The sequence below is a fragment of the Accipiter gentilis genome, unplaced genomic scaffold (genome assembly GCF_929443795.1).
Source record: "Accipiter gentilis unplaced genomic scaffold, bAccGen1.1, whole genome shotgun sequence".
Lineage (NCBI taxonomy): Eukaryota > Metazoa > Chordata > Aves > Accipitriformes > Accipitridae > Astur > Astur gentilis.
This window is the reverse complement of record NW_026061101.1, coordinates 1,702,978-1,716,472: the sequence shown is the minus strand read 5'-3', so window position 1 is coordinate 1,716,472 and position 13,495 is coordinate 1,702,978. Positions and strand designations below refer to the sequence as shown.

At 43.4% G+C, this 13,495-nt stretch overlaps 1 protein-coding gene across 1 annotated transcript; it reads left to right on the top strand.

The window, feature by feature from the left end:
- The first annotated feature begins 174 nt into the window (after window positions 1–174).
- Window positions 175–5,878, top strand: LOC126037427 (E3 ubiquitin-protein ligase RBBP6-like). The gene is made up of 6 exons (XM_049797726.1): window positions 175–243; window positions 2,609–2,697; window positions 2,817–2,913; window positions 3,754–3,893; window positions 4,807–4,976; window positions 5,766–5,878. The coding sequence occupies exons 1-6, from the start codon at window positions 175–177 to the stop codon at window positions 5,876–5,878; spliced, it is 678 nt and encodes a 225-aa protein (XP_049653683.1).
- The last annotated feature ends 7,617 nt before the right edge of the window (window positions 5,879–13,495 follow it).

Here is a 13,495-nt window from a genome sequence, read left to right as displayed (position 1 = left end):
TCATTTACCACACAGGCACTCTTAAGGTGCCATAGGTTTGGACTTTGTTTTGAGCAAACACAAATTACACGGGGTTGGCAGTGCCCCTGTCAGTGGCACTCAGAGGATATAGTGCAGACTTTCAGACTACAGTAGACGTTAACTATTGCTATGTTTTGACTGTAGAACTTGAATATGTGTTTAATTTTTTGTGAACGGATAGATGAGTCTCCTGCATCTCTTTCTCTGGCCCACCTTGCTAAGGTATATGTATATAGTCTTGTCAAATTCTTTAAGAAAAAAAAGTGTTTGCCTAGTTTTTTAAAATCTTATACTGTGATCTATAGCTGGATAACTGTTGTAATGGAAACACAACTTTAATTTAATTTTTATTAATTTAAAGTAGTAATTTTAACTTTAAAATGTGTGTCTATTTTGGTACTAGCCTGTAAAGAGTAGTTCCCACTTTGGGAAGATAGAAGGGGAGTACCTTATCAGCCTCAACGTAATGTTGCACTATTAAGCATCTTCCAGACACAGAGAAGCAGCATTTCAGAAGCTGTTCACCATTTCTCATATGTTTCATTAATTTTGCATTGGAAACTAACAGTTTTTACAGAGGAATTGAATGGGCTGTAAGTTACGGCCATTTGGAGGGGGGAGCGTGCAACAGCCAAAAGAATCGTTTCTGTAACATGGACAATTGCATGGCTGTTTTTGAATTTCTAGCCATTAAAGTTACAGATCCATTCTTTTAATGCTGCACAGTTTCATAAATACTAGTATATAGACAGTAGACAACATAAACTAATTTGTTTGAATGCAGCCTGTGTCAAGTGTGAAAGTGTACCTGATTGTTTCTAGGAATACACCGATGCGTATATGTGGCATATTAGCAGATGTGACCTTCTGGAACTGCTGTAATGCCATGTTTTGCTATGGAACTGCTTGCATTTTTTGCTCAACAATGTGTACCTTCCTCTGGGAAAGCACTACTGGCTGCACTTTGTGAAAAGGCATAGTGCTCGCCAATGAAATAACTAGTCTTTAAAGTTACAAAGCTTAGAGAGGACAGGGCCTAGTGCAGAGAAGCTAGTTCTCTCTTCTGAAAATGAAGGCTGGAGTTCATCTCCAAGAAAGAGGAATCTCTTCACACTGGTCCCTTCTTTCCCCTCTCACTGAAAAAATTAAATTGTGTGCATCTGGAGGGAAAAAAATATAATGTTTGGAAGGTAGCCACCAAAAGAACTTGGTCTCCATTAGTGCTGTCCCTAAACATGTCCTTGGTTCTGTAAACCTATGCCAAATTTTACTCTTAAAATATGAAGAAGTGTCCTTGTGGTGTACACATTTAAGCTTTTGCGAAAATTTCAATATTCCAGAAAAATACAGGAACATAATGTAAAGCAGCTCAAACCTGTTACTTACTCTAACCTCTTTAGTGCAGGCTGACTTGGCATGGAGGTGATGTGTTAAGAGTTTTCTGGTTTCTTATTACTACGTGTGAAATGCCATATTTGAATTTTGGTCTGTTCCTACTAATGAGTTGTGGGTTTTGGATGTGTTTTGTAAACTGTTTGGGTTCAAAGAAATTAGTCAAGTATCTGTAAAGTTTTCTGTAAATGTTAAAGGAAATGATTTCATAGGTGTTGATCTGTGGAGAACACAATGGTGTCTATGAAACATCCATTTAATAGAATGTTGAAACTAGCTGGTTGCTTTTGTGAATGAACGCATATAAAAACAGAACCATGAGTGGTTGATCTGAATGCTAGGTGCTTGAAGGTCCACATCCTTTACAGCCTCTCCCTTAGATCCTGCTTGGATCTGGACTAGTGAAATGAAAACATTGGAATAAATGCTACTTTGAAAAAACAGCTGGCTTCAATAATTTGAAAGGCCTATTTCTGCATAAGGTTGCTATTACAATTTGTATGTGAAAAGGACACAGCCAACTGGAAAAAAAATGCAGGTTGTGCTTCCTGTAGTTAAGTCACTTAATGTGAAGAAGTTAGTAGAGGGGGAAACATGCAGTGTGGACTGCCTCCAGCCATGATGGTCAAATTTGTAGTGACAAGTATCTTTTGTCTTGCTGAGGGATTATAAAAAGCTTGCTTGCTTTTAATGCTTCTGTGTGGGAAGCTGCATTTCAGCAAGCAAAAAGTTGTGTGTCCCTTTAATGCTGCAAAATGTAAATAAGGATACTTGCATGCATCTTTCTCAATTAAATGTACAGTGGATGTCTTCTTCAAAGAGGCTGGAGCTTCAAAATCACCTTAAAAATACTGGATCGTGTAATGGTGTCTACATATGCCTTCGGTCCACCTGGAAGACCATTGGATTGGTTACGCAAGTCTTTCTGTAAGGTACAAACAGAGCCTAAGGTTTTGAGTGCCCAAGAGCGCTCTTGTCAAGTAGGTTAACACGCACGCAAACACCATGTAATAACGGTGTAAGGGCTCCCCAGAACATCTTCAGGACAACGGTATTGTCCATAAGCAGCTGTTGTCATGCAACCTCAGGTAGTGTTGTGCTGCTCTTTACAGGACTGGGTGAGCGGTGTTGTCTTTGGCTGTGTGGGCTTAAACCTGTTTCTAATGTGCATGTCAAATAATTGCCTGTTAAACAGACTGCCAATCTGGCTGAAGCCAATGCTTCCGAAGAGGATAAAATAAAAGCTATGATGATACAGTCCGGCCCTGAATATGATCCAACCAAGTAAGTGTTGATAATGTTAGATCTGTTCTTTGAAGGTTATGGAAGAAACTGTAGAGGTGTTTGGTTGAACAAGAGAGACACATGCACACCTTGTTCTTTTCTTCCCCAAAATCTTGTAGTTACATGAAGAAACCCTTGGGTCCACCTCCATCATCATATACTTGCCATCGTTGCAGAAAACCTGGCCATTCCATAAAGAACTGCCCAACAACTGGGGTAAGATTGTGGGGGACTTCTGGTGTTACTTGGTTTTTAATTGTTTTACCCTGGCAGTTAGGTAACAAGTACATGAATGCTCACGTGAAGCATTGTTTCTCTTGGGGTGAAATACAGAGCTTGTATGGCAATGTTGCAAAGCCCTTCAGATTTCAAGGGAAACCTGGGATTAGAAACGTAAAATTTTCTTTTTTCTAGGTCATGGACATGAAATGTGTCCATAGATCTTTCTCTGTGAACTTGCATGCGTGTTTTTGTACATTTCAATGTTATTGGGAATGTTTCTGGTTTTAACTCTTTTTAGTGACAGTTCATAGTTTTTAGTGTTTTGTATAAAAAGATGTTTCTGTTGACCCCATCTACTGAACATTTGTGTGTTTTAATTAGACAAGCCTCTGGTTGCGTCTTCATGCCGTTTAAAGTTAGTCACTGAATGTACATGCATGAGGTATGAATTTAGCCTTCCTATAGAGATGGTGAATGTAAGTTTCCCCAGTGAGCGATTCAGAGCACTGAATTAAGCTCTCCCTCTGAATTGCCCTCTGGAGGAGGAGGAGCAGGTTTGTGTCTCTTCTCTGAGTGGATGGTGAGCTAAGGGCTGTTTCACCCTTAAGGAACCTGAGGGTAAGCCAAAGAATGTCGACCGAGTTCAAAACACTGCTCAAGCCTTTGGAACATCCTGGCTGTATTCATTTAGGAAAAGAAGTATTTTAGTTGAGCGACCCTTCCGCTAGGTCAAAGGAGAGGATTAAGGGCTCTTGCTGCTTAAAATAATCATTGAAATGTCATTTTAAGTGTGGGTCTTAAGATGCGGTATGTCTGCATTTCTTGTCTCAATAGGATGAAAGTTTTGGGTCTGTGCCCAGAATGAAAAAGAGCACGGGAATTCCAAGGACTCTCTTGGTGGAGGTGAAAGATCCCAATACGAAGGGTGTTATGCTGGCAAAAACTGGAAAATACGCAATACCATGTCTTAATGTGTAAGTATGGAATTAACTGGACCGACCAAAAAGTGAACGAGAGAAACCGTGCGTAAATGTCTGAGTGGCAGTGCAACGAGGTTGACCTGCATCTGTAACGAGGAGGGAGGAAGCGTTGTCATTGTATCTGAACCTCAAAATCTGTGATGCTTTGTAATGTTAAAATAGGGTGGTCGTACTGTTCATGCCCCTGGAACTTGGTTAAGCTTGTGGTATGCTAAGAACCTGTATTTCTGCAAAAGATTTTGGTAGTGGTTACAGTGGGAGTCGTTCTCTGTGGAAGCTCGTTTTGCTTCTGCTTTGTGTTTCAAAGGCTTCTTGCAGAGTTGAACAAATAGCTGTTGGGCTGAGATTTCCTCCCTCTCAGTTTTATTAGGTCTTATTGGTGAAACAGGCTGCAGATTTCCTGTTGCTATGAACTAAGAAAACACTGCTGTGTGCTGACAAGAGTGGCTGTTTTACAATGCACTTGGTAGCACTTTGGGGTTTCTGTCGTGGACCTCCTTTCGTAGAAGCTGTAACATGGACTTCTTCCACTTATAAAAGGTAATTACTGGGAGACTAAATTTACCCTGAGCCTGAAATTTACATTTACCCTCTGGCAGAGGAGAGGTGGGACTCATTTCACCTGATTTCTAGCTGTCAAGAAATGATTTTTCTCATCTGAGCTAATTTCTTTGTTGATCCACTGAATGGGATAGCTCTGCAGCGGGAAAATTGTTCCCCCCTCCCTATTCTGGTGTGGTGGCGACAGAAAAGTAGTTTCAACTAAATGCCTATGTTTTAGAAGGCTAATGTGGAGTGAGAAGAATTCCATCTCCTGTCTTCCTTTCATAATATCCAAAGCTTGGAAAAGTTTTCCTTTACCCACCCTTAATTTGTTTCTTTTTCCTTCCCCTTTCCCCTCCTCCAGGGAAGCTTATGCTAGAACAAAGAAGGAAAAGCCTCCCTTTTTATCGGAGGAGCCATCCTCTTCCTCCTCAGATGCTCCTATTCCAGATGACATTTTATGTCTCATTTGTAAGGAGATAATGACTGATGCAGCTATTATTCCCTGCTGTGGAAACGGTTACTGTGATGAATGTAAGTGTGAACTCCCATGTTTGTTAATTCAAAACAGCACATCTGCTCTTCTGAAAGCAGAAAGAGGAGGTAGCGAAATTACTTTGTTACCACTTCTATTTTATACTTAAGTATACCCTGAATAGGAAAGGGCTCTTCTCCTATAAAGGGAAAAAAAACCAGAGAGCTTTAATAGTTAAATAAATAAATAGTAAAATAAATAGCTTTTTAGTTAAATTTACATGCGGAAGGACGAGTATGAGAGGAGTGGCTGGTTGTGCAGGTGATTGCAGTATTGGATATTGAGTGCATTTAGTTTGCCCACAGCCCTTTTTCTCATGCAAAACTATATAGCCAACTCTGGTGATTTATGGTGGTCTGCAACAAATGGATAGTTAGAGTCATTTAATCCCCATTTTTCTCCACGGGAGAGTTGCTTAAAACCTTCAGAACTCGAACCTAGTAATGGTTTTTTGAACCTACTATTTGTTTTTTTGAGACAAGTTTTATTCATTAACCTTGAAGGTGGGGACTTCTCACTGTACTATGTAGTGGGAAGAAGACTAGCTGAAACATCAAGACACAGCCTACTCTATATCTTCAAATGTTACAAGAGTGACATACCAAAACTCTAGAGTTATTTGCTGCATACTAGAAATTTTTTATGCTATTGAACCTTTATAGCTTCCTGCTCTCCATTCAAGACCATATTCACCTGTTGATCATATAAGTGTTTTTATAGTTGATTAGAATGCCCAAAACTTCCTTAGTTTGGCTAAATGCTATTTTGATTATTCTAATTATACACAGGTATTAGAACAGCCTTACTGGAATCTGAGGAACGTAGATGCCCAGAGTGTCATCAGACAGGTGTTTCGCCTGATGCTTTCGTGGCCAACAAGTGCCTACGCCGGGTAACATGATGACTTTTACGTAAAGTGCTTGTAAGAATAGGCTCTTTGTCAAAAGCTGAAAGGGAAGGAAATATTAATTTACATCTGCTTAAGCAAGGTTGAATTGAATAAGGCTAAATTTACCTTTCCAGTACATTATCTGTTATCACAGAAGCTTACAGCTCCTTGGAGACAATCTGGCAAATTCAGGTCACGCTTTTGTTTAAGGTGATTGACTCACTTTCAAATTCTGTGTTAACACGGCAGTAATTTGAATACAGATGCTCTGAGTTACCAATCACTAGTATCAGTGTTTAATGTGATGTGTTCATGTATCGGCATATTGATTTCTTTTGGGATTGATAGCATTTACAGCTACTTACACAAGTAATTTTACTCTGTGGAGGCTTTTGTTCGTGTATCTGCTGAAGTTTCATATTACCTTTTTGTAAATGTTCTTCTGCCTCTAGGCTGTGAGCAACTTCAAAAATGGAGCCGGTTACAGAAAAAGGCACCGTCAGCAGGTTTGGCACCAACAGCAGCTGCGACTGCCACCACCACCACTCCTGACTCTTACACCTCCTGCTGCTCTGGTGACTGCTGCTGAAGCGTCTACATATTCATCTCTGTCAATCAGCAGTTTGTTGGAAGAGAAGGTAAGCTTTGTTTCAACATTTGCAGCGATTCTTGCATTTTAGTAGAGCTTATTTGCCAGCTGTCTGCATTTATTCACAAGGGCTGTCAGATTCCTGTACTAAGACAACCAGCATTACCAAGTCGTCTGGGCCCCCAAGGACAATCAACACTGACCACTGGTAAGGAACTGTAACTTTAGAATTTCTTTTAAAAAATGATCTTCAGATAAACCAAATGGGATTTTTTGCTCTTTCCTCTCTCTGCTCCAAAAGGTCATCCAGCAAGAGCCAGTACAATTTGCTCAGCAGATGGCAGACCAGGCTGGGAACTGTAAGTGTTCTACAAAAATGCAATGTATTAATACTTGTAACCTGTTAAATGAGGCTGTAACACATAAGTTCTACAACAGCTGATTCATAATGAAGTAAGTGTGCACCGATAGTTGTGTAGAATACAAGTGGTCATTAATGTTTAAATGGCCTAATTGGAATTGGCTTTAACAAAGGGCTATGTGCTCGCAGTAAGATTATTTACAATAAAAGTCCAGCGCATAATTGAAAAGAGGACTCTGAAAAATGAACGCTTTCTGAGGAAACCATAAGTGCATCTAAATATCAAATATAATTAAAGGATCAGGTGGAAAGCCACCCTTTTGCTCACTGGCTGTATAAGGCTGAAGAAATTGATTTCCCAATAGAAACCAGCCTCCAGCGTTCTTTTTTGAACAACTTAATTGATTCTGATTGAGCAAATCATTGGAAAAGTCAAGGCTGTTATTTTAGGACAATTTTGAGTTTCTTCAATTTAGTCGTCTCAAATAGCCCAGCTGCTTTCTCTCCGATGGGAAGAGAAGAGTCTGTTTTATCTATTATTGCTGTGCCAAGTCAGTCCTTCATTTTTTTATATACCTGATGTTAGATAGACTGTAAGGGTGCAGAGTCTTTATAAAATCTCAAAGATAAATCCAAACAAAAATCGGGATCCATCCCACAGATGGTTTAAAATCTCAGATTCAGTAAGGAAGAAAATAACAATGCAGGGACAAGAACAGGCCAAGTACATCATCATGAGGCAACAGCACAGGAAGCGTATGTGGAAGAGGTTAAAAGAAGTTTGAGAGAAGATGAGTTAATATTTGTGCAGGACTTTGAAGGTTAGAAGTGCGAAATATTAAGTGTCTCAAGGAGTAGCAGAGGGGCGGTGGGCACATGGCACGTGGGAGATGGGAGCCTCTGTTAAGCATGGGCAGCCTCCACCCGCAGCTGCAAAGCTGAGTGTAAGGAGAGAAGACCGAGGGGAGTGTTGGGGGTGAGGATGTGGAAGGCGAGGATGAGGATCAAGAAGTGAGTGTAATCTCCCATGAACGGAAAGCAGGGAGAAAAATGCTTAAGTTGAGAACAAGAAGTGCTTGCCACGATGCTCCCGCTTCCTTCGCTTTCCCCTTTAAAATCAGGCAGAGTGTAACAAACAGTGACACATGTTTTCGGGTTTCGTTAGAGGTCCAAACCGAGGACGCCTGCACAGTGAATGTACCCAAAGGACTCAGGCGCCAGCACTACCAGAATCAACACCAGTCTTTGTGCCTGTGCCTCCAGCTCCCTTGTATCCTCCAGCACGCCATGCACTTCCTCTTCCACTGGGGGTACCACCACCACCGTTTCCTCCTCAGTTTCCACCTGGCCAGCCTCCATCTGCTGGGTGCACTGTCCCCCCTCCAGGATATCCCCCAGCTCCTGCAAACACGTCATCAGCTTGGGTCCCAAGAGCAGTACCCATGTCTCCTTCACTTACCATCCCAAGGACACAAGCATCTCCTTTCTCTAGGGAGGAGTTTTACAGAGAACAACGGAGTCTTAAAGAGGAGTAAGTATTTGGCTCAGTGAAGCTGCGTGGGGCTTCATGTTTGTATTTTGATGGCATAACGAGCTGCAGTTACACTTAAGTGCACCTGACGTAAGCAAAAATGACAGTGTTTTTTCCAATATACTTTTTTGTTGCAGATGGTAAACATGCAAAACTAAACCAAGACAAATGTCATTCTAGAACTTTCCCTAAAACTTGTAGGAATGCTAAACTGTTTTTGCTGAAATAGGACGTTCCCCTTTTGCGTTTGCATGCAGTCTATATTTTCTCATATAGGCCATGTTTTGTTTCTTGGTGCCTTTTTGTAATAAAGGTCAAACTTATTTTAACAGGGGAAAGAAAAAGTCCAAACGCGATGAGTTTGCCAGTGATATTGCTAAGGAATTGATGGAACGTAAAAAGATTCCAAAGGAGCGTAGGCATTCCTTTTCCAGGTAACTGGTTTACATGTCTGTAATGGAGAAGCAGGTTGTCTGGAAGAATCAGGGGGAGTTCCACTGCACCTCTCTCTCATTGGATGGATTGGATGATTCAAGGGATTAGCAGGGATAGGAGTTTCATATGTAGGTTACTAGCTCAAATATGGCAGAGATGACAGTTGACTGATAGTGATAATGGGGCAGCAGTTGTTAAGGAACAGGGGCCTCTTTCCCTGAAGCTTCTCTGCAATGACACCCTTCACCTCCTGAGAGCCGTGAGGAGGCTGGGAAGTGAATAGGCGTAGTAGCCGGATTTTCTGCATCTCCCTGTTCTGATTGTTATAAACCAACAGAGCCAATTCTATATAAAATTCATGTATTTATTCAGAATTGCAAGCAAGCAGCGCTGGGCGGCCGGGGAGTCCGCGCTCCACCAACGGCTCACAACTTTCTGTTATAGTTACATTCCTTTTATACAGTTCATGCACCCCTTTCTTGTAGATCTCCGCCTTGTCTTGCTGCTTCTTTCTTCACAGGTTTGTTAATGGGTAGATTCGGTCAATCTTCTCAAAGGAGAGTGTCTGTGGAGTGTCTTTTGATGTGGAGGAATGTAGTCACCATAGAGTTCATCCCCTTATCTGGTCCATTGGCTTTTCCCTCCTTATCTAGTCAATCACAATGTGTCCCTTCCCCCTTCCCGATTGGTATGTAAACCTTATTGTCTTCTTTTTAATTCAACACGAATTACACAATGTGAGGGAACAATTTGGTTCCCTGTCGACTACATGATTGTAACCATTACCTCAAAGCACATCGGAGGAGATATGTGAGAGAAATTGTCTCCATTTCCTCGTTTGTCTCTCTCCTGTGGATACACGGAGAGATTTTAAGCTGGACTGCAAACTGGTGGCTTTCACTAGAATTTTGTTGACATTGTTAAATGAAAAACAAGAAAAACTTGTGAAGGAAAAACTCAGGGCAGCTGATGTTTTCTATCCCCCAAATCACTTGGGCAGGAGTCTGAATAGCTGTCTCTTAGTAATGCTGTCAGTAGCTTTCCTAGAGTAATGGCATTGAGTCATATTACTCGAGGCTGAGTTTAGAAGCCTTTAGATACGACTTTTTTCTTGAAGCACGGTCACTATCCTTGGTTAGAGCTAGAGGTATGTGCAAGATGTTGCTAGGACATTGGGCTAGAAGTGTTGATTGTAAGACTGCAGTACAAGTATTTTGCATCCTGTACAAATTGCCAAAGAAGTAGTGAAGTTAAAGAGACTAAGCAGGCATTTTGAAATTGAGCTTTACTGTCTTCAGGCCAAACCATGTTTTCCTGATGTTTGATGCTGCACTGTAGCCATTAAGACTTGCTCTTTTTGCATCTTACTGCAACAACAATGAATTGCGCTGCATGCAGTTGCAGAGTAGTGAAAAAAAGTGTGCACTGACATAGCAGTAGAGGCCACTATACACCACCTGAAATCGGCCAATAGGTATGGTAGTTTATGTGGTAGAAGTGAGTGGAAACAGACTTAGCCTTCCTCTCTGTGTTTCCACTAACAAAGCAACAGCTGTTCTGTCTTGTGAGCAGAAACTTTTACATGCTATTAAGTTCTTCAGCTGGCAGTAGCATTATGTCAGCAGCTGAAAGAACATAAGTGTATGGAGAGTCAAAAAACCTCAAACCAAATTTGGGAGGAAAAAACTGGGGAGAGTGACTGTTTTGAATTAACTTGTGTGTGTGTGTGTTGTGTTTTTTTTAAGGTCCAAGCCTCCTTATAGTGCTTCGTCTTACTCTAGAAGTTTCTATACCTACTCCAAGTCAAGATCAGCTTCTTCCCCCTCTCGCTCCCACTCTCGATCATTTTGTCGTTCCCATTTGCATTCCTACTCGCCATCGCGGCCGCATCCAAGAAGAGGCAAAGGGAAGAGTCGTAACTATTGTTCTAGGTCAAGGTCACCTGGTAATAGAGCTGGAAATTCCCCTGAAAAATCGTCTGGAAGAGCGCGCCCTGTCATCAAAGATCCTACCAAATCAAAAGAGAAGGAAGTGGAATATCCACAGGGAGGTGGCAAAGGAAATAAACATTAAAAACCCCAGAAGAGAAGAAAAGGAGATAAGAATGAAGGATTTCCTTCATTTCGTGAAAAATCTCCTGGAATGGAACCTCCTGCGAAAAAAGTGAAGGAGGAGTTGCCCAAGACAGGCAGTGTTGAAACATCTTCCTCTCAAAAGGGTGAGCAGGTTCTTGGTACCCCGCAGAAAGTTCACCCCAAAGTGACAAAAGATCACCCAGAAACCAGAGCAGCCATGGAGGAAAAGGCAAAGAAAGACCACAATGAAAATGACAGTGAGAGTAATGTATCTGCAAAAGATGAGGGAGCTGCAGGAAAAAATCCAAAAGACCCGAAAGAAAAGTCTGCTGATAAGGTGAAAGAGGATACAGCAGCACCTGCTGCAGTTGACCAGCCTGAAGCAAGCTGAAGTCAAAGCCGTCCCAGTGTTTGCTGTAGTCAAAGGCCTCCTGAGAGTCAGCCTCGAAGCCACAGCAGCAGTGCCAGCTCAGGAGAGAGTCAAGACAGCAAGAAAAAGCAAAAGAAAAAAGAGAAGGAGCAGCACAAGAAGCATAAGAGTCACAAGAAGCATAAGAAACACATTGGAAGCGAAACGGCATTGGAGAAGAGCCAAAACCACAAACACAAGAAGGAAAAATCGAAGGAGAGCAAAGATAAAGATAAGCAAAACATGAAATCTGTCACTACATAGAATGACGGATATTAAAAAAATGACTTAATTCCTAAGTCATCTGTATTAAATTTTGTTAAAATGTAAATGAATTCAAGCGTTGCAAATAGTGACATGGAAGACCCTGTGCTGCACTTAAAATATTGCTGCTTGATTATTTGAGTTTTACATCAGAGCTTTATAAAAGTGAACATTTTGTAGAGAATTGTGAGTTGTGGCCATGTATCATGAAAGGTTTTGCTGGGGCATGTTATTTTAAACCATTGTTAATTACTTTGGGTGGGGTATACTGCAAAAATTTTCACAGCTGAATTTTGTTTTACTTGCCTGGCAGAAGAAGGTGGTACCTGTTATAAAATAGCAGCAGCAAAATGCTTTGCAGAATCCATTACAGCCCTGTTATGTCCCTTTTTGGTTACAATAAATTTTCAGTAAACTATCCAACGTGATGAGATTTCCAGTGATAGCTGAACATGAGCAGAGAAGAGGCTAGTGACAGAAAAAAGGTACCAGTAGAAGCTTGCTGGTAGCTAACACGTACAAAAAATAACATATCAAGGGGTTTCATTTTGAAAAGACAGGTAGGACTTTAAATCTTTTGAACGGATGCGACGTGGGGAGGTGCTGCCAAGAGGTATGTTTTTTTCCTGTGCCAAGTGGCCTTGTTTTTGTATTGTAAAAGGTAGGATGCGGCCCCAAACAGAGAGCCAGTCTTCAGAGCTGGTCCTGACTATTTTAGAATAACGTTCAATACGAAGCTGTCACATTTCAACCTTGTTCCAGTTTGTTTGGAAAGCTGTTGTCATTTGCCAGCAGACCCCCCCGGACACCTGGGACCCCCCCGGACACCTGGGTCCCCTCGGTCGCGCTGCGGCCGCAGCTTCATCTCGGTGAAGGGGACGGAGAACTCGAAGCCTTTCCAGGGAAACCAGTTGCTGCCCTGGGGAGAGCTGGGGAGGGGGGGTCCATCAGGCCCTGTAGACACCCTGTAGACCCCTGTAGGGGCCCTAGAGAACGGCCCCCTGCCCTGCCCCTGCCCCAGGCTCTGTCGCTCCTATAGGGGCCCCATGGCCAGGCAGAGCACTGGGGGCAAGTGGGATATGCTGGGAGCAACTGGGAGTAACTGTGACTATACTGGGGTGCAACTGGGATCAAGTGGGCCCATGCTGGGGGCAACTGGGAGCAACTGGGATCACAGCGGGGGCAACTGGGATCATATTGGGAGTGACTGGAATTGTACTGGGAGTGACTCTGAGCCTGCTGGGGGCAACTGCGACCATACTGGGTCAACTGGGAGCAAGTGGGACTATGTTGGGGGGCACCTGGGACCATGCTGGGGTACCTGGGAGCAACTGGGATCATGCTGGGCGAGACTGGGATCATGCGGGGAGCAACAGGGGCGGAACCCTGCCCCACCTCCCCGGTCAAGAAACGCTGAGCTGCTTGTCCGGATGCCTGGGTCCGCCGGGGTGCTCTGCGTCTGGGGGAGGAGCCATGCAAATTTATGCTAATACAACCCCGCGGCTGCTTCTCCCCCTCCCGCCCCCTCTCTGCACCTCCAGGGCACCATCGAGACGCGGCCTCCGGCGGCGCAGAGCGGCCGCGCGGGCGCCTGTTGGTCGGACGGTGGGCGGGCGGGCGAGCCGAAATGACGTCAGACGGGGGCGACGCGGCGGGAGGTTTGAATCCGGGCGGCGGCGGCCGCAGGTTGGGGGTGCTGGGGGGGCCCGGACGCCTGGGTCCCCCCAGAAGCCAAAGAGTCCCCCCACCCAAGGACACAGCCCCGAACTCCTGGGTGTCCCCCGGAATTCCTGGTTCCCCCCCAGATGCCCGGGTTCCCTGGCAGCTCCCCAAAGAGGAGGTGACCGATGGTGTAGAAGGGGAAAACCTGAAAGGGGTCCAGGAGGGCCCCCCCATGGGAACGCAGCTCCTGGGAGGGGCACGTCAGAAGGGGGTTTTCGGGTCCCCATTGGGGTACTGAGGGAC

What these genes read in the sequence shown, in the direction of transcription:
- LOC126037427 (XM_049797726.1), top strand. Translation starts at nt 175, where the DNA reads ATGTGTTTAATTTTTTGTGAACGGATAGATGAGTCTCCTGCATCTCTT. An exon ending in CTCTGGCCCACCTTGCTAAG is followed by an intron (nt 244 to 2,608) that starts GTATATGTATAT and finishes CCTGTTAAACAG; the next exon opens with ACTGCCAATCTGGCTGAAGC. An exon ending in GCAATACCATGTCTTAATGT is followed by an intron (nt 3,894 to 4,806) that starts GTAAGTATGGAA and finishes CCCCTCCTCCAG; the next exon opens with GGAAGCTTATGCTAGAACAA.